At 43.9% G+C, this 21,031-nt stretch overlaps 1 protein-coding gene across 1 annotated transcript; it reads left to right on the top strand.

Moving 5' to 3' along the window:
* The first annotated feature begins 1,156 nt into the window (after positions 1-1,156).
* On the top strand, positions 1,157-19,060 carry LOC108618101 (uncharacterized). The gene is made up of 7 exons (XM_089473193.1): positions 1,157-1,340; positions 2,149-2,334; positions 4,734-7,857; positions 7,937-8,024; positions 11,981-12,062; positions 12,507-12,848; positions 15,102-19,060. Exons 3-7 carry the CDS (start codon positions 5,304-5,306, stop codon positions 16,347-16,349), a joined length of 4,314 nt encoding a protein of 1,437 aa, XP_089329319.1. The 5' UTR covers positions 1,157-1,340; positions 2,149-2,334; positions 4,734-5,303; the 3' UTR covers positions 16,350-19,060.
* Positions 19,061-21,031: the final 1,971 nt, after the last annotated feature.

Here is a 21,031-nt window from a genome sequence, read left to right on the forward strand (position 1 = left end):
ATTGAGAGAGACATAGAGAGAGAGAGAGAGAGAGAGGGAGAGATGCATATATAGTCTGAGAGTGTATAAGAATATGTATTGAGAGAGAGAGAGAGAGAGAGAGAGAGAGAGAGAGAGGGAGAGATGCATATATAGTCTGAGAGTGTATAAGAATATGTATTGAGAAAAAGAGAGAGAGAGAGAGAGAGAGAGAGAGAGAGAGAGGATGGAAGTAAATGAGAGGCAGATAGAAAGAGAGAGAGAGAGATTGGGTGAGCGATAATGGTTAATAGAGAGAGAGAGAGAGAGAGAGAGATTGGGTGAGCGATAATGGTTAATAGAGAGAGAGAGAGAGAGAGAGAGAGATTTTGAACAATATATCTACATATTGAAAGAGAGAGAGAAAGAGAGGGTATGAGACTGACAATGAGACAAAATGAGAGAGAACGAGAAATCGAGAGCGACAGAGATCGAGGTGTAAAGATAAGAAACACAGAAAGGAAGAAGAGCGAACAAGAAAAGAAGGAAGAATAAAAGTGGGTCTCAGACTACCAGTTAAGAATACATAGAAGAATTAAATATATAAATAATAGATATACGTACATTATATAACTAGAACAATATGCAAATTACAGTTGAACTAGTTTTAATCTGATCTGGTGAAATGATTTCCCTAAATGAACAAATTTGTCGAAGTGCAATGAAATGTTTAGCAAAACTTTCGGCTTTGTCGTCTTTTAGGCTTGATGCTTTATAAAACAGAGCTTTCACAGATTTTACAGCTTTGCTTGAGCTCGAAACTCTACAATAAAAGTGAAGTATGTAGACTGGAAGTGCATTGATTTGTGCACAAGCTAATGCGCTGAGCGTTGCCAGACTGTTCAGAATTTCAAACGAGCAGACAAATTGAAAAGACTTTATATATAAAATAAACAAACGGAAGTATAGAAAATTCAAATCCAAATAAAAATTAGAATGAGTTCAGCTTTCTATGAGGAATTGCTTTATTAATTGCAGGCAAGTTTTAGTTCTGGCAGAGTCTAGAGAGTCTGGTCACACAGCGCCTAGCGGAGACAGCAACCCGGCAGCGTGTGCGCAGCTGCCGAACGATGCTTCGCTGTCGATGTCTAACGTCGCCGTCAACAGCTGTGAATCGGCGAAGGCGGCGAATCGCTCGGCCAGTCGTCCTTTTAGACCAAAGGATGCGATGCGATTTGCGCAGTTTGCGTGCGGTTTTCGGAGCTAAAGGACGCAGCAGCGGCAACGCCAACGGATAAGCCAAGCGCCAACGAATCATACTAGCAAAAAAAAAAAAATAATACAAGAAAAACAGAAAAAGAAAATCAACAACAACAACAGCCGTGAGATAAAACTCCTCAACCACAGTACCACCAGCCCGCACTTACCTAACCCACCTCAACCCGTTCCGCTCCATTCATTTATTTATTTAATTATTTTTGTTAAGCAAACAAAATGAAGCTGCAAAAGTAAATAATGGAAAACTTTTTGAAATATTTAACGTACATAAAATAATTTTGTTAAATAGTTTAATAACTTGAATTTAAAAAATAAATATATTTACTGAATATTGAAAGAGCCTAGAAGAAAGTTTATAATAACTTGAAAAAAATACTAAAAATTAATTTAAAAAATGCAACTAAATTTGAAATAACAACATTGTGTATGAAATTAATAAAGATTCAAATGTTTCTAAAAATATTCAACTAGTACTTTGAAATATTTAAGAAAAATTTGAAAATTAAATTCAATGCATTTTAATTGAAACAAATATAATATAAAATAGATAAAAATTAAAAATATATATATATATATTAAAATATTATATATTTCATATATAGAAAGTTTGGGCTGAAAAGAAATTTCAAAAAAAATTTTGAAATATTTCAAAAAGTTTTGTAAAGAAATATTATTATTATTATTTTTTTTTTTACTTTTATATGTAGTATTTTTTGAAAATATAAATTTTTTGATTCGCGCGCGCGTTTTGTTGTTGCTGTGGCCGCTGCCGCTGCTGCTGCTGCAGCTGCAACAGCAATTGTTGGCGTTGCGCGTGCTTGTGTTGCCCGCCGGGCGTGTCGCGTGTTGCAGCTGGCCAAAAGCCAGCTCTGAGCCAGTTTTCACACCAGCAATTACTTATTTTTGTTCCAGTGCTAAGCAAAACTATTGTGAACTGAGTGTGTGATTGTGATTGGCACGCAAAGGCTGCGCAAGGACCCTTGGATTACCTTGCGGGGCCCAAAACGAAAATAGAAGAGGCAGTAGACGAAGAAGAAGAAGAGGGCGAATAACATCACCAGCAGCAGAGCAGCAGAGCAGCAGCAACATCTTTTGCCGGTAAGTAAAACACATTTCATCTTCATCTTCACCTTCATCTTATCAAATAAACATAAAGAACATTTGCTATTGCTATTGCTATTGTTGTTGTTGCTGTTGTTGTTGCTGTTGCTGTTGCTTTGCAGTTGATTTTGCGGTTTTGTAAATGGACAAAGTGCATAGCCATTTGCCAGGACTCTCGGCATCCTGCCTGCCGCTGGGGCAGCCCTTTGGGTTCAGGGGCGAAGAGCCAGCCGCAACCTTTTGCTTGAGGTTTCGTCTGATGGCCGGGGCCAAGGGTTGAGGCTCGAAATCGAATCATTTGGCAGGCTTTATATTTAATTTGCATCGCATTTTCGGGTTTACAACCAAAGACAAAAAGCAATAAAAGCGTTCCCTCGCTCCACTTGCCCCACTGGCCCCACTGGCTCCACTTGCCCCACACGAAACGAGAAAATTGGGAAATTCGTATTTCTATGGCATATTTTGTTTTCATTTTCAATTTCTCGCTCCCACCCGCGCGCTCTCTCTCTCTCCTTCTCTCCTTCTCCCCTCTCTCTCTCTCTCTCTCTGTGGTCTAAATAAAATAACTTCACACACTCGAAGCATCTCGCATTTCATCTCTCGTTTATTTTTCTTGCTGCGGCCTGAAACTGTGAAAATGTGAATTTCCCTTGCTGGCCCATTCAAAATGATTGTCTCCTGCCTAACGGCACACGTAAATCAAAAGTTCTCATCAGCTCTTTAATGTCAACACTGGGATCCACTTGACTCTAGGCCTCACTTTCACATTTTGACAAGGCTGCAAATTTATTTGATTCTATTTTATTTAGTTTTTCTTGTTCTTTGATGAAAGTTCTTTAAATTAGATTTTCCTGTTCTGCCTTTAAGCCGGCTGGGCGACTGTCTAGACTCTCGTTCCTTTGGCCACACTTTGGCTATTCTTCAATTCATAGAAATGTGCCGTAAATGATTTTGATTTTATTAAGAGCCAACCAACCCTTGCCCGCCCCTTGGCCTTGTCTCTCCTGCGGCAGGAGCAGCATCCAAAGGCCGCTTAAAAGCAAACACAGTTTCGCATAATTGCTATGGCAACTAATCTGAATGTTCGCTCGCATTTCTTCATGGGCTTTCAATCAGAAATCCTCAAGTTGCGTTTAGTGCACTCGTTCGTTGCCATCGAGAATTGTCGCAGTTGCGCGACTAAAACATAAAAATCTGAATGGGCATTTCGGTATTTAGGGTCCATTTAGGTCTTAAACGGTCCAAGTCTCATTTTATGGGGGGCGTTCCGCATTACGTTAGCCAGGGGCAAAGTTTGGAACATAAAAGTTGGATGACGAGGAGTGAAAGAGGAAATATTGCTAGAAATAAATTTAGTAAAATGAAAAAAAAAAAAAAAATTATAAAAAAAATTAAATATATATATTAAATATATATATATATATTATAATAATAAAAATAAAATTAAATTATAGAAATCATACCATTTGATAAGAAAAACTAAAAAGCTTTAAAACAAAGTCTATAGAAAAGAAAGAGCATATTTACTTAAAGTATTTAGGGAACATCATGAAATACAGACAGAGTAGAGTCTAGTCCGAGTTGAGCTAGACGACAAGCGCAGTTCTGAATAGTTTACAGCTAGAGTAATGCAATAAGATATATTTTAGCAAGAAATGCAAACGTTAACCTAGAGTCTTAGCAAAATCCAAACAAGCTTCACTACATCGAGAGCAGATTAATGATATTTTGAGACTAGCTACATCAGAAATACATACATCACATATAGTTGATGGATATATGAAACTTGGCGAATTGCGAGCGAAAAGGTTTTGTGGAGCTTGCCACTTGATTTACGGGCTTTATTTATGGTCGTTATTTTAACTTCGCTTTGTGCTCCACACTCGACTTTGCTTCGTCTTCATCTGCTTTTGCTTCTTTTCATAGCATACTTTGGCGCGTCGTTGCATTACTTTTTATTGCATTGCCAGCAACTGCAGCAGCAGCAGCAGCAGCAGCAACAACAACAGCAACAGCAGCAGCAGCAGCAACAGCAGCAAGTCTCTTGTTGTTGCAGCATATTTCGTTATTTTAAATTTCATTTCCACTCAAGCAGAACTCATTCGAGGCGCACAGCAAAGGCGAGAACAGAGAAAATAAAATAAAATAGCAAAAAAAAAAAAAAAAAAGAAAAGAAAAGAGAAGAAAGCAAAGCAAAAGCAAATAAAAATAGGAAAAAAAGGAGAAAGGAAAACACGAAGCAGCAGGCGAAACGCGCCGCGTTAAGTGCTAAAAGCAGCAGACCATTTTTTATTTTATGCCTTTATTTCCTTCACACAGATATATGTATATATAAATATATATGCACATATATATATATATTTTATTTGTATCTTGAAATTTGTGTGCCAACAAAGAGAACGACGCCCGCCGGCAACAGCAGCAACCGCAGCAGCAGCAACAGCAGCAGCAGCAGTTGTAGCCGGGTCCAAAGAAAAGCCGCGGCGCTGTAGCCGCAGAAAATGGCCGCAGCAGCAATAGCAGCAGCAACAATAACAGCAACAACAACAACAGCAGCAGCAGCAGCAGCAGCAATAAGTGCCACAGCAACCACTCAAGCAAGAGCAACTGCAACAGCATATTGAGCGAATGAATGAAAGCGGCGACAGCTGCGACGGCTGCGCGGACTGCTGAAGATGTTGATGAAGATGAAGACGAAGATGCCGAGCAGCCTGAAGTGCAACACGACAATGCCAAGTGCCAACAGCAACAGCAACAGCAGCAGCAACAGTAAAGGAGAAAATTAAGTGCCAAAGGCAACAGCAACAGCAACAGCAACAGCAGCAACAGTTGCAGCGAAATCAAAACTAAATTTACATAAGAAAACAAGAAAGCACGAGCCGAGCACAAAGCATAATCAAAATAACAGCAACAGCAACAGCAGCAAAGCCAACAACAGCAACAGCAACAGGAGCAGCAACCGCAACATGGCAGCTGCTGCACGTAGCTGCAATGGGCGTGGCCGTGCAGCTATCGCCCTGTGGTTAATATTGCTGCTGGTCGGCGACAGCAGCAATGGCCAGGCGCAAGCAGCAACAGTTGCCGCCACAGCAAGTGCAACAGCCACACAACGTTTGAAGTTTGGTGTTGCGGGCGACACTCCCACACTGATAGCGACTACAAAGCATGAGCAACAGCAGCGTCAGCACAGCAGCAACACCACAGCAACAACAGCAGCAACAGCAACGGCAGCAACAGCAGCAACAGTTGCTAATGCAAGTAGCCAGTCAATAACCACCGCAGCGCCAGCAACAACAACGACAACAACAACAACAACTGAGCAGCTGACACACTCGGTGGATGCGGTGGTGCGGCTGCTGGACTTGGAAGTGACAGCAGCACCACCGATTGGCAGTGGACACGATGGACTCAAGCTGACCAAGAAGAAGCAGCTGCAGCAGCAACACTTTGCCACAGCAGCAACAGCCACCAACAAAATGGAAATAGATACCACTAGCACCACCAGCACCACCAGCACCACCAGCACCACTCCAGATAGCAGCACAGAGCCCGAGCTGTTGCCCGTGCCGAATGGCTATTTGGGACCCATTTTTATGGGCGAGAAAACGTTTAGTGTGGCTCATCCACTGAAGAAACCACTGGCGCCCGACCACCAGGAGGTGGCACAGCGACCATCGCATGACGACACCATCGAGCAGCAGCTGCGGGAGGGACGCATCGTGGAGATTTTAGCGCCCACAGCTCTGCTCGAATCGAACATTGAGAGCAGTTCGCAGCGACCGGCAACCACCACTAGCAGTACCACCACCAGCAGCAGCACCACCCTGCCGGCTGCACCACACACGCAGTCAGTACTGTCAACAACCGTCTTTCAGGTGCCGGAGCCGCAGAGCAGCACCACCCGTCTGCCCATGGCAGCGGCTGAGATAACGGTGGCCGGCTCAGCGGTGCTAGCGGCACCACCGCGCACCGAATCCAAAATATCGGACATACAAATCGAGGTCTACGACTCGACCGTCGACTCGATAGTGGCCTCCACGAATTTCCGCGACACGCAGGGCTACTACCCGAAGCCGATGGAGCCAGCGGTGGGCACCACCAAGCCACCTAGCTCGCCCATGGCCCAGGAGCGCTTCACCCAATACGTAATCGATCGCGCCGATGTCTCCACCCAGCCGGCCGCCGGCATGGGCCAGGCTGTCCCGGGCGGCGGCGTGGGCAAACCCGAGCCAGCTGCCATCGAGATCCACATCAATGTGTCGGAGGCCTTTGGCAACGAGAGCGAGGATCTGGAGTTCTCCTATCGCCAGCCGGCGGTCGGCGATGCGAAGGCGGGCAAGCCCAACGATGAGATACTCGTCGTGGAGATCATCGACAACAGCACCGAGAATATATCCAGCGCCAGCGCGGAGCACTTGAATCTCAGTTCGATGTTCAGCTATCCGTACCACTCGGACGCACCACCGCCGGCTGTGCGTCCGCCGCAGGATGCTGCCGACGAGCTGTTCATGGCCGATACGAAGGGCGGCGATCGGGCTGGCCTGCCGAGGCCACCGCCACCGCCGCCGCCGCCGCCGCTGCCACGCAAGCCGAGCATCGATCGGGACTCGGACACCATCTTCTATATATCGAATACGGAGGTCAAGGTGGGCGAGTCCCTGCCCACGGCCAGCTCCAGCAGCGAGCAGCAGCAGCGCAAGCTTCAGTTCGAGAATCAGTTCTTTCCCGCCAGCTACAGGCAGGATCCGTCGCAGTCGCAGTCGCAGTCGCAGCGCAGCTCAGCAGTCACAGCCCGCTATGAGGAGGACATTATACTCTCGCCGCAGCATCACACGGCCGACGCGCTAAAGATTCTGCGCAGTCCCAGCTCCAGCTCGGATGGAGCACCGCCGCTGGACGTGACCTATGTGGGGGAGTCGGTGATTGAGGTGGAGCAGCAGTCGGTGCCGCCACAGGTCGCCGCCAGCTCCCAGCAACCGGACATCATTATACAGCCAGCGGTGTTGCCCGACCTGGCGATCGGAGTGCCCGTTATTGGGGAGCTGCCGCCGCAGATCGAGCTCAAGGAGATCGACTATATGCCGGGCGAGCTGATCGGCCAGGGGCGCAGCATCTATGAGAACGACATCGAGAGCAACGGGCTGGGTCTGTCCAACGATCCGGATGTCATTGAGAGCTCCATTCAGTATGGCGGCGATCTGATTGATGACGGTGCTGGCGGCGGCTTCGACGGCGTCGAGGGCTCCTATCCATTCGAGAGTCCCACACATCGGCTGCAGCAGCAGGACGCAGAGCAGGCGCAGCACGGACTCAGCCATCAGTCGATCAATCATGGCTTCAGTCACTTGCATCGCGAGGAGCTGCCCATGGCGGAACTGCTCAATGCCACGCTCCAGCTGCACAATGAGAGCGTCAAGGGCACAAAGTCGGGCGCGGCCTCTGCCATGGCGCCGCTGCTGCATGGCGAGCGCATGGGCAATGCCACAGCCCTCTCCGAGGATCCGCTGGCCAACTACGATGGTGAGCTGAATCGACTGAAGCAGCTGGTAACTGTCAACTAACCTCTGTCCTCTGTCCTCTGTCCTCTCCTTCTTTCTAGGCTTCCTGAATCTCTTTGCCGTTTCGATGGGTCTCATCATAGTCGTGCTGCCCGCCGGACTGCTGACCTCCATGTATTGCGCCGTGCGGTAAGTAAACGATTCTATATGCTGTGCATGAGTGTGCCGAAGCTTAACTCCAGCTGAAGCCACATATATATATATATATATAGGAGCTCGTAAGTCAATGTCAGCTTTTCGAGGGATCCCTCGGATTGCTCAGGCATTGCTCGGCTGCAATGTGCATGAAACTCGAAAATAATTGCGATTGCTCAATGAAGCTGAAAGCAGCAGACAGAAGGGGTAGAGAAGGTGGCATGAGGCGGTAAGCAGGGGGCGGGGGAATATTGAAAGCCAAATGGTGGCAATTGCTGCAATAAGCACGCGCGGCAATGGCAACGTAAAGCAGGACGAAACTACCTACTAATCCGACGCCCTGTTTATTACACAAGAACCAGGCGAGGAGGGGGACGGGGGACGGGGCATAGAGAGCCAGCCAGCTGCAGTTGCTTTCAACGTGCCAAAAGGGCTACCTGAAGCAGCAGCAGGAGTAGCAGGAATAGCAGGAGCAGCAGGAGCAGGAGCAGGAGCACCAGCAGCAGGAGTAGCAGCAGCAGCAGCATGTCACATGCACACACACGTGGGCTTGTATGCTCTGCTTAGGAATAAGCATAATACACATGGGAGTTGACTTGGCTTGGGTGGGCGTGGCAAATCGCATTTATCAGCTTCATTCTGGCATTTTATTTCTCGCAGCAAATCTGTGACTTAGCCAGAACTTGGGTGTGACGCAATGTCAGCACGCAACATCCTTTCAGGCGAGACCGAGTTGCTGCCTCTGCCTCTGCCCCTGCCACTGCCACTGCTGCTGCCCGCGCACAGGCTCCTGCGATACACATAAATCTCGAGCATGCCACGTAAATGGGAATTTGTTGCCGTTGCTTTTTATATGCGGGCACTAAATGCCAAACAAAATGAAGGCCATGCGTGGCGGCTGGCGGCTGGCGGCTGGCAAGAGAAACAGAAACAGAAGCCGAGGCAGAGGCAGAGCCAGGAACAGGAACTGAGCTGCTGAGCAACTGTGTGAAGGGGGCGGCATGGGCGGGGCGTCAAGATGAAAGCTGCCCCGAAAATCTAAAGGCGCCACAAATCAACGGCGGGCGTCGACAGACAGCGCCGGAAGCGGAAGTTGCCCCCTCCCCCCACAACAAGTATAGACTGAGAGAGAGGGGGGGGGGGGGGGGGTGGCGAGAGAGGGAGACAAGTGAAGATGATGAAGATGGCAAGTGGCATTGAAGCTAACAAGGCGACGGTGACGGTGACGGTGACGGCGATGGAGGCAGCGGCGCCTCTCGCCTTGTTGCAGGCCCCAAAGCAAACGCATAAAACGTCAAAATGGCAACCGCAAACCAGTTGCCAGTTGCCAGTTGCCAGTTGCGAGTTGCCACAAAAAGGTGCCACACGAGATGAAAGTCGGCAAATGCGCAACGGAAATAAATTTGTGCCTGCCTTTTTTTCTGCTTCTCCTCTTCACCCGCAACACACGGAATATGACTGCGGCGACAGGGTATACCACCCCATACGGGCTTGATTAGGCACATGAAAGCTGTGCATAGATCAATCTCGCAGCTGAAATGTGATATGTTGCATGCATATCTGAACCACAATTTGTTATCGATATCTTTCCGAATCTCTCCATATCTCTTGCCCAGAAGCTCTTAGAACCAAAGACTTTTGATTTGAATTATAGCTAAACGTCCATCTCATTCTCCCAGTAAAAAAGTTGAAGCACTTGAAGAAAACCTAAGGGTGCATATCTGCACAAAAGTTTCTTATCGATATATACTCTCTCTCTCTCTCTCCGTCTAATACCTCAACTCGAGAACTTTTAGAGCTAAAGAATGTAGGTTTAGTTCATCTCATTCTTTCATCAATGAAGTTGAATCACTTGACGGAAATCTAAAGGTGCATATTTGAAGAACAGTTTGTTATCGATATTTTTACTCTCTCTCTCACTCTCTCTCTCTGTCTTATACCCCAACTCAAGAACTCTTGGAGCTAGGTGGGCAATTTAGATTTAGTTCATCTCATTTTCTCAGTAAAAGAGTTGAAGCACTTGACAGAAATCGAGAGGAGCTCGTTCTAAGAACAGTTTGTTATCGATATCTCTTACTCTCAACCTATCCTTCTCCCTCTCTCTCTTATACCCCAACTCAACAACTCTTAGAGCTAGGGAATTTAGGTTTAGTTCATATTTTTCGCTCAGTAAAAGAGTTGAAGCACTTAACGGAAATCTAAAGGTGCATATTTGAAGACTGGCTTGATATCGATATCTCTTCCCCTCTATCTATCTCTCGCTCTCTCACTCTCTGTCTTACTCTGTCTTAGAGACAGATGAACCAAATCATCGCATTCTCTCAGTAAAAGAGTTGACACACAGTACTGGGTAGGGTATGCTCTAGTCGAGCATAGGCAATTGAAGCATTCATCCTTTTTCCAAGCTGCTAACGGTGGTCACACACCGAGGCAAGGCAGCTGAAGCACTCATGTGTTTGGTTGAAAAAGGAAATTGCACAATAAACTGTCGAGACGAGAAATTAGTTGTGCGTGTGTGTGCGTGTGCGTGCGTGAGTGTGCGTGCGTTGTGCGCGACAATTTGTACAAATGTTTGCCAGGAAAAATAAGACGAAAAACGAAAACGAAAAAGAAACGCATTAAAAACGAGAGTAAAATGCGAAGCTCTTTCAAGCATGCCAAGGGATGAAGAATGCCTGAGAGGGACGTAGGACCCAGGACCGCAGGACCGCAGGGTGGCTGAAATGGGGGCTACGGGAGAGAGGGTCGGAGCACGCAGATTAGGAATGTAAACAACAATATCTATCACTCATATGCAACACACCTTAAGCTGCGCTTGTTTTTCATGCATTTCGCAAAGCACTTTGCCCTGAAGAGTGAGTCATAAGCTCGTTTCTCTTGCTGCCTGCGTCTTCTACTTGTACTAAGCCCTGTGAGTGCTGTCAGCACTTCTCGGCCAGATGGGCAGCACTTAAGTGGGTTGTCATAGCTGTCGTGGTTGTTGTGGATACCAATAAACTGTTGTAAATTAGGAAGCTTCATACAGTTTGCATGCAATCGATTTACAAAAATCCTTGCACATTCCTTAGCGCAAGCAGCTCGTGTTGAGTGCTGCATCGGAGTTGTTTTCTATTTTGTTTTTTACAACTAATGGGCATTACTTACTTTTTTTGTTAAACTGTGCGGATTGTGATTTTTTTTTATGCATATGGTAATCTCGCTTGAAAGGTTTCCTGAGTGGCGGGTTTTTGAGTATTAATCTTTGCTACGTGTTTCTTCATGCGTTCTCTTGTAAATGTTTCATGGTGGATGGGCAGCACTTTATGGCTCAAGTGCGTCATCAACAGCTTTGCGTTTACTTTATAAAAGGCCACGATATACGCATCATCTGCTAGAGCTGCTGTGGGAATCAAGAAGAGATAATAGAGTTATACACTGCTCAGAGTTTTATAGCCTTCAATGGGCAGCACTGTTACGTGGGAGTTTGGCTGGCCCTACTATTTTCACTTTATATAAATTTAAAGAACCCTTCTCTCTCCCCCTCTCTCCCTCTCGCTCTCTCTCTCTGCTATTGAAATTCTAGAGCTTATTTATAGTTGGGATTTTTTAGTACATGGGCAGCACTGTTAAGTGTATTAATCGAATATTATGCCTAAGCAACACATCAAACTGAGCGACATATGATATTTCATGCTTTTTATACACAGCTGGGCTGCACTTTCTGTCTCACTCTTTAAGCAAATTGGCAGCACTGATGCAAGCACTTATGATTGCCCCACAAATAGGCAACAAATATTGCTGTGCAGCCCAAACTGCACATTCTATATGCATAGCATTTTACATACTTATCTTTATATCTGACTCATATTAACTTACTCTCTCTCTCTCTCTTTCTCCCTCTCTTTCTCTCTCTCTATCTCTCCATCTCTTGTGCGTGTTCTGTGTGTGTGTTGTCTTTTCTTCTTTCACAGTTATTTGCTGAACAAGAATGCGAATTCAAGTGCCGCTGGCGATGACAGCGAGCAGGGCCACGGCCAGGACTCTAAGCATGAGGTAAGTGCCCAACTAGCTGCAGTTGATGATGATGATGATGATGATGAAGCAGCTTAACAAGCTATATTTCACAATGATGATGATGGTGATGATGAAGGCGCAACAGCGAATAGATGACAAAGTGCTTGATGAACGAAGCTGCGCGATGAAAAACTTCCCCATTTGAAATTCGGAGGCAAATGTTGGCAACTTTTGGCTGCATGGCAGCACCACGCCCACCGCCCATTCAGATAAAAAAAACCTTTAAACAATGGCAAAAATGTTGCGTAAATTTGTGAACATTTCCACAGTGTAATTGAAATGCATTCAAATAGTTGCGGAAACTCGCAAAACTAATTCAAGTTTGGCTTCTCCATTCTGTTCAGCTACATTGTGCGAGTGTGTGTGTGTGTTTGTACACTGAAAGAAAGAAATAAAAGCCCTGTGCACTCTGTTACTTTGCAGTCGTCGTCGTCGTCGTCCTCGTCGGTCGCCTCCTTCTCGCCGCCGACATCGCAGCCGAGCAGTCAACAGGCAGCTGCCGCAAAGGCGATGCCAAATCGAAACTCGAGTCCGGAACTGAATCTCAATCCGAATGCATCGCTCATTCGTTCCATGTCGCTGGCGCTGGCCAGCGGGGTGCAGTGCATTGAGTTTCAATTTGAGGCGAGCCCCGATATTCTGACGCCCCCATCTACGGGCGCTGCCACGCCCACAATCTCTGGCGCCGCCTTCACGTTCAGCGGTTCCGTCACAAAGATGACGCTCAAAGATAATCATCTAATTGTTGTCACCGAAGAGCGACATGTAAGTTCAACTGTGAGCAGCTTGAGCAGCTGTTAGCTAACACCTGTTACTTAACAGCTGTTAAGCCGCTCAACTGCCTGTCTTGTCTTGCCTGTTGTCGTCTCTTTTACTCGCACCATGTCATAAGACTAGCGAAGGATACACACTTGCTCACAGCAGGAGTTGTTCACCCTAGTGAACTAGTTTTTTCGCAAATATAGAGTAACTCTTTAATCAATTATTATCCATTCATATTTAACGGTTGAGTCAGTGCACTGCACGGGTGAATTCATTGTTGTTTAAGAAGCAGTTCTTAAGAACTGGAACTAGTTCACATGAACGGTCATTTGTACTAAGTATTTCTATCAAATCTAGTGTAACATACAAATTTCTAAATTCAATTTGATTTAGATATTATGAACTAGTTCACTTTGCATTTTTTAGTCATTTGACTTAACTTTTTACTGAGCTAGTTCTAGCTGGTATACACAAAAATACTAAGTTTTTATAAACATATATTTCAGATAACAAATGTTTTAAATTTTCCTTAGTCTCGCACAGTTCATTTTAGCTAGCTCACACGCTTAGCTGATTAGCTAGTTCTGCGACTCTTTCTGTGAATTTAGTGTGCATCTTTAGAGCTATATTTATTCTACGAATATCTTTGTTGTCTCTGTCTCTCTTCCTCTTCCTCCTTCATTCTGTATGTCATTGTCTGCGCCCTTGTCGTAGTACTGAATGCTCGATTGATTGATTGGTTGATATGGTCGATGTTGTTGTTGATGTTGTTGATGTTGATGTTGTCGATGTTGTACTGTTGATATTGCCTGCCTGAACATGTCTAAATGTTGTATATTAGCTGGTAACTAGTTATAGTTGACTGTCTCTTTCGCTCTTAGCTTATAGAAACTACAACTGTCTCTTTTGTCCTCTTGATTCGACGCATAGCTGTCTCCTTCTTTCTGTCTCTCTTTCTTTCACACTTCTGTTAATGGTAAGCTCCTTTAGCTAATTCTTTGCCGTTGCTTTGGAGTGAGATAGAGATAGATGCATTCCGTATAAGAAAAAACTGTCTTCCTCCCTGTCACCCGATGCATGAGCAGCCCTCATATCATTAGCTGATTCTTAGGCTAACCAACAGCTAGCTCTTGTCTCATCAATCAACACTTGAGTGGAGCAGAAACTGGACATCAGTCAAGATGCTGTTCATTGAGTGCGAAAGAGACAGCTCTATCAGTCTATCACTAGCATTAAAAAGTGTGCCAAGTGTGTGTTTACCCCTCTTCAATGTAAAAGCTTAAGCTCTTCATGTCACCCCCCTCTCGCCCTATCGGCCTGACTGTGATCGATCCTGAGCAACTGCAGCAGATGTATCTGTTGGGAAATCCTTTGGCTGACATCGTTTTATATAAACCTGTCCCTATACCTCCCCAGCTTGTTTGCTTGGAATACCCTGTACCTAAATGATAACCGCTTGAAGGGTATTTTAAATGGTTAGAGAGGCTAGAGGCAGATATATTGGTATTTCAATATGTATTTTTTCGTCTAGAATCTCATCAGTTCGCTATATATCGCTTTTCGGATATCAATAGCATTATCTAGGCTCTGCCAGTGTGTACAAATATTTTTTCAAATTCCTTTACAGGGTTTATTGAGTCCAAGAGACGTAATAAAATAGTTGAAATAAAAGTTATATCAACTCTGTTTCGTCAGCTCGAGTTTGTAAGCGCTTCCCATTCATATAGGGTATTTGCTAGTCGAGCTGCCACTTAGAGTCGCTTCTCAGTTACTGTCCTGTCGTCCTTTGGGTTTCTTTGCCACACTCTGGCTGCAGTCGAGTGCCAGTTATTTGTCAAGCGACCCAGCTCTGTCACACCTGTGTAAAGCATTCTTTCTCTCTCTCTCTCACATTCACACTCACACACACACTGTCCCTCTCCACCCTCTCCCCCCCTCTCACTCTCTCTCTCTCTCTCCCTGACTCTGTCTATCTCGTTCTATGCAAGGTGTAAATTTGTCATAGGGCAAAGCATATGCAAATGCAATTTTCGGCACTTTCCGCTTGGCAGCCACTCGATTCGTCTCCTGGCCACTGCTGTCAAGCATTTAGCACTCCTTCCATCTTCAGCTCGAGCACTTCTGCTCCTCCCACTTCTCGCTCACTCACACTGTGTCTGTGTCCGTTGCAAGTGTTGTCCCACTGTTGGCGCTCCTTTGCTGACTTCTCGCTATTTTCTCTTTTTCTCCCTCTCTCTCTCTCTTTCGCTACTTCAGGACATTTCGCGCAACGCCCGCGAGACGAAGATGCACACGGACAAGGACGGCGTCTTTGTGGTGGAGGTGGCACGCGGCATTGACTCGAAACAGCCGCCGGATAGCCCCGCCGCTGGCGTAGACATCACGGAGCTGCCCTTCGATACTAGCAGCAAGCTGTCGGCGCTGGAGGAGCGCAGCCTGCCGCCCAGCCACGAACAGGTCCAGATCCATGCACCACCCAGCGATTTTGCCAATCAGCCAGCTGCAGTCGGCGTGGGCGCAGCTGTGGGCCTGCAGCTCATCGAGGAGGAGCAGCTGCTGCCGGATGAGGAGCATGACACTGACCGCCAGCAGCCCATACAGTCCCAAACGGGCCTCTCCCAGTCTGACTTGAGCTCCACCTCTTCGAGCGACTCGAACAAGCGCTACTCCTATGGCAACCAGGAGCTCTATGTCATCGAGCAGCCGGGCTATGCCAATGACTCGCCCATGGTGCTCATGTCTCAACTGGAAATTGGAGCTGCCAATGTGCCAGAGCGAATGCCGGAGCAGCAGGAGCCACAGGAGCAGCAGGAACAACAGGAGCAGCAGGAGCAACAGGAGCAGCAGGAACAGCAGGAGCGGCAGGAGCAACAGGATCAACAGAAGCAGCAGGAGCAGCAGGAGCAGCAGGAACAGCAGGAGCAGCAGGAGGAACAGGAGCAGCCGGTGCCAGCACCAGCTGCCTTTGGAAATGAGAACGAAACAGAGGCTGAGCAGATAACTGTGAATGTGGAGGAGGCTAAGGAGCAGCAGGCAAAGGAGGAACCAGAGAACAATTATGACAGCTTGATGAGCCTGCCGGCGCCGCCCTCAACCGAGGAGATTAAGGAGCTCAACGATTTTACGCTGATGGAATCGAATCAATTGGATTCATTGCCGCCACCACCGCCACCACTCAGCGAGCCAGCCATTGGAAATGGACACCAGCACAACGAGGACGCGGAGGAGGAGGAGGAAGAAGAGCAAGAGGAGCAGAAACAGAAGGAGCTAAAGGAGCAGGAGCCGAAACAGCAGCTGAAGCTAGCCAATGGCAAAATTTGCGCACCACCAAACACCGCTGAACACACCAATGGAACTGGCACCGGGCAGGAGCAACCATCGACTCTGACGCCGCCGGCCTCGCCCCCCGCCTCGCCCAGCGGTGCGACATTGTGCGCTGGGAGCCTCGCGAATGGCATACATGCGGTGCCGCAGCCCATGGCCGTCGATGTGAATGGCAGTTAAGAAGAAGACGAAGAAGCAGCAGCAGCAGTCACAAAATAATGAAGAAGAAGAAGCAGAAACTGCAAGCAGTGAAAGAAGGTATGCTATGCAAGAGTACTCAATATATACTAATCTCTAAGCTATTTAGAAACTCGATCAACGTGGTGTTGTTATATTTTTTTTTTTTGCAAGCGGTGGGTGAGGGTCCCCACCCACACACAAACACACATGTTTGTGCGTGTGTGTCGAATGGTTAGGCTAGACTAAGCGTTAGGCATCATAAAATAATCCAAAAAAAAGAAAAGAAAAGAAAAAAAATTATTAAAATAAAAATAATGCTAAAAGAATTTCAATTTTTCCACTTAACTGTTTGTTGATTTTTCAAATATTGATAATAAAAACAAAAAGAAAGAGCAAACATAAGAAAAAGCTAAAAATAATATGTAAGAACAATTCAAATGCGATTAATATTACAAATAAAACATAAATAATTGTTTGTCTATTTGCGGCTACAGCTATTTCAATGTCTATCTACAAATAACTAACAAATAAGCCAAACACCGAAACCAAATAATATAACGCCCCCAAGCGCCCCCTCCCTCCCCCATGACCGCCAAACAGAAACAATGATATACAAAATACCCAAAACACAATTAGAGAATGCATGAATAATACGTTTCAATTGTTTGCACACAAATTGTTCAGCTATCTATTGATTGCGCAAGCCAATATCGAGCCAAATTACCGAGTGAACTTTTGCAAGTCGAGTTTTGCGAGGTATGACAGTCCTTAACTATGCCAACTACTAGCCAAGGAAACTCAGCATTTTCCACAGACAGAGCTATAAAATTTGATATGCGGGACAATTGGGATCTCAGTCAAGCAGTAAATATGCCCAGTGAACTCAGCATCTACAAAGAGCTCAGCATTGAATTTCGGGTTACAGCTTGAGCTCATACCAAACTCAAGCTATGCAAGAGTTCTGTGGAAAAGTCTCACTACTTTTCATAGCAGCCCAGTGAACTCAGCTTCTACACACCGCAGAGCTTTGCATTTTGGTATGCGCACTACGCTCACCATTAACTCTTTAGATACAGCAGCTCTGCTGAAGAGCTCTATGATGTCCGCCACTGACCCAGCGAACTCAGCTTTTACCAGCCGCAGAGCTGTGAGTTTTGGTGTGCAAACTAAGCTCGATCGTAGCTTCATAGGGTCAACAGCTCTACTGATAATCACTAATAGTTCGGCAACTAACTTAGCTAATATAAGCAATAGCACACTCGCATTCGGTATGCCATCATTTCTAGTGTCAATGGTTTACATTAAGATATTTCTTCAATTCAATATACACTTGGCATAGATAGATACAAACAGGTGTGAAGATGCGTGCAGGGCGTATCTACAAGTCTCGTACTCCGATATTTATTGACATTTATTTTCAATTTTCTTTGTGAAACGTAATCAAATGTGCCGAAATTTATATAGAACAAGACAAGAAAACACAATTTACAATAACAATTTATACAATATATAAGAACTTTACTTATACAAAATACGATACGCGAGCAAAACTTGTGTACTCTTTGAACCACTAGCGACTAGCTAATAGTTTTCTTTTTGGTAAAATAAAAGCAAACTACAAACAAGAAAAGTAAGATACAAAGAAAAACAAAACAAAGGACTTCAGATTCAGAACAAAGCATGAACTATATACTTATGTATGGGTGTACTATGTATAACTAAGATAAACAATTGAATACTCCGAAAAAGAAAACGTAATTTAAAGAACTCAACGTAAACAATTATACAATACAAGCAAAAGAAAACCAAAAAAAAATAACTCTCAAAATAAATAGACGTAAAAAAATTTATTACAGAGGAAGAAAAACTCAATATTATAGAAATGAAGAAGAAGAAGAAGCAGAAACATTCTAGAACTAAAGGATAAATGATACATAAATCAAAGAATAGTATGAAAAGTAAGAGAAATACGTGCACTGCAAGTGGTACGTGTTTGTGTTTTTTTTTTTACAAGTAGAGAATTATATATGCAATACCCAAAGGATATAGCAAGTTATATATGTAGATCGGTTCCGATCAGTTCCACAAACGAACGGTGGAACGAAAGTTTTTTAAGTTTTTTGTTATCTTTCGATTGTTTTCAATTGTTTTATTGACAATTCGCGGTTTTAAGGAGCAGGCACAACATAAAAAGATAAAGATAATTAATACATATATATAAAACTGATTAAATGATATATGATATATACTTAAATAATCCCAAATAGAATTAATATTTAGGCAAGTGCCGGAATCCTTTTTTTTTTTTTCAATAAGAAAAAGCCAAAAACAAAAAAGAAAATGAAAAATGGAGAAAATAAAAAAAAAAAAACAGAATAAGTAAATGTGATTGTTATTTAACTTAAGTTATGCATTAAATTGATATTTGATATGAATGTGTATGTGTGTGTAAGGTATGCCAAAATACATGTATGTATGTATACTCTATATAGATATACATAGATATATAAATATATAGCCCAAGTTAGCCAAAGATTGACTCGATTGAGCGCAGAGCATGGAACAGTAAAAGCTGAACAGATCAAACGGTAACTAATAAAGGCTATAATCTGACCTAGTATATATATGTGAAGCCCAAGTTCTATATATGTATACTAGGATTTACCAGCGATTGGAATAATGAATAAACTGAAATTCAAGATATTAAGAAACCTATTTTATTTTATTCGATATGTGGATTTATTTACAGAGTTGCGACGGTAAGTAATTTGGATGAATCCATGGAGACTATGAGAGAGTATGAGCTCAGATATATTCAGAGGACTATTGAGATGAAAGATACACAAAATGTAGCCAAATGCAGGCCAGAATGATTTCAGGCATAAGAACAAACACAACTCGTATTTACATATTCGCCAGAACATATCAATAATAACAATAATATTATCAATAATAATTTTTCATTAAATATTCGAGCAAATTTGAATTAATTTAATGCGGTTTTCATATTTCTGTGGCCTTGTTCGTTAATTGGAAAATCGACATTATTTTCATCTTGAGCCTTCTGTCCTGCTGTCAGACTCCCCATCTCTCTCCCTCTGTCACTCCCTCTCTCACTCTCTCTCTCTCTCTCGCTCTCTCTCTGTCTGTCTGTTAACATATCTTAATTTGATGAAATTTTCAGCTCAATTTGCTCAGTGGCCAACTTTGCCTTTGACTTTTGGGCTCTGCCCGGCTTGGACTGCAGTGGGTCAGTTTGTATACTTCTTGCATACCAATGCAGGCCGCACACACACATACACACACACACACACACACACACACACACACACACACATAAATTGGTACACATCCTTGGGGGCTTCGCTTGGCCGCAACATGTGTCGAGCATGTCAACGTCGAGTGCCAATGCACCACTTGCTCCAATTGCTGTTGCCCCCGTTGGCTCAGTGTGCCACGCCTTCTTATCTTGGGGAGCGGGGGCCGACAACATTCGATCGGGCGTTGGTATCAATAAAATTAACAAGCCCTTAACAGCCCACTTAAGCGGCTTGGCCCGCACGCTTTAAGGCCCATAAAGCGGGCCCAACTCGAACATAGAGCGAAAGGGAGGGAGGGAGAGTGGGGGGTGGGCAGAGGATGTTGGTAGCCTATAAACAGCGAGTGTGAAGCAGCAACACAGCTGGGAGTCCGCCAGCGGCGCAGTTGGGGCCTAGCCAGTGGGGCATGGCCGTGCGGCCAGTGTGGCAAGTTGTCTATAAAACGCTGCAGTTTAGTTGCACGTTTTGAGTTTCACAGACGAAAGGCGACAATGGCCGGGAATGACAGCTCAACAAGCACTCCAACTGCTCTCCCCAAAAAGGATACCCTCTCATTACACTGCACACAAAAGCCAACGAGAATATCAAATTATATTCGATATGGCCCTTGATGCGTAAGTATTATGTAAGTAGCACGAGCTCAGCAAAACTTAAATTTAAAATAATTAAAATTGAATATTCATATAACTTATATTTCATTTTATATTGTATATATATTCTTATAATTTTTACTTAGATTTTATAATAATTTTTCTGTAAGTTTAATAAGCTTTGCTCAGCAATGTTTAAATAAAATTTAAGTAAAATATAGTTTCTAATTAATTTTGATCATTTTTTATATTTTATTTAGATTGTATAATAATCTATTTCTTAAATTTTATTTTATAATAATTTATTTTATTTCAATTTTATATTAATATTTTATACATTTTTTGTTTCTTGATTTTGTTCTGTTTAAATTTATTATTAAAAATATTTTTATTTACTTAGCTTGAGTTTTAGTTAAATATAAGTAATTATTTTTAATACATTTTAATAAATAAATTTAATTTGGACATGATCTACTTAATTTAGTTTATAATTTATGATGTACAATTTTTTTTTTCATAATTCTACTCTAAGGTAAAAATAAATTTTACTTTTATTTTTATTAAAAATTAAAAAAAAATATGTAAAATTAAATTAAAATTTTATCTACAATATTTATGTCCTAATTCAATATAATATTTGAGTATAATTTGAATTAAATTTATTTTCCAAATTTGATTCGTTGTCTTTGCTACCCTGGCAAAATGGGAAGTGCCTACATTATTTTTACAGGGTATTTGGCGTGCCACTTGCTTGACGATGGCAAACATTCAC

Source organism: Drosophila arizonae, chromosome X (genome assembly GCF_054131065.1).
Source record: "Drosophila arizonae isolate 15081-1271.41 chromosome X, UAZ_ARI_1.0, whole genome shotgun sequence".
Taxonomy (NCBI): Eukaryota; Metazoa; Arthropoda; class Insecta; order Diptera; family Drosophilidae; genus Drosophila; species Drosophila arizonae.

Coding starts and splice junctions, on each gene's coding strand:
- LOC108618101 (XM_089473193.1), top strand. CDS start 5,304: ATGGCAGCTGCTGCACGTAGCTGCAATGGGCGTGGCCGTGCAGCTATC. Junction 7,858..7,936: donor TCCGCTGGCCAACTACGATG/GTGAGCTGAATC, acceptor CCTTCTTTCTAG/GCTTCCTGAATCTCTTTGCC. Junction 12,063..12,506: donor GCCAGGACTCTAAGCATGAG/GTAAGTGCCCAA, acceptor GTTACTTTGCAG/TCGTCGTCGTCGTCGTCCTC.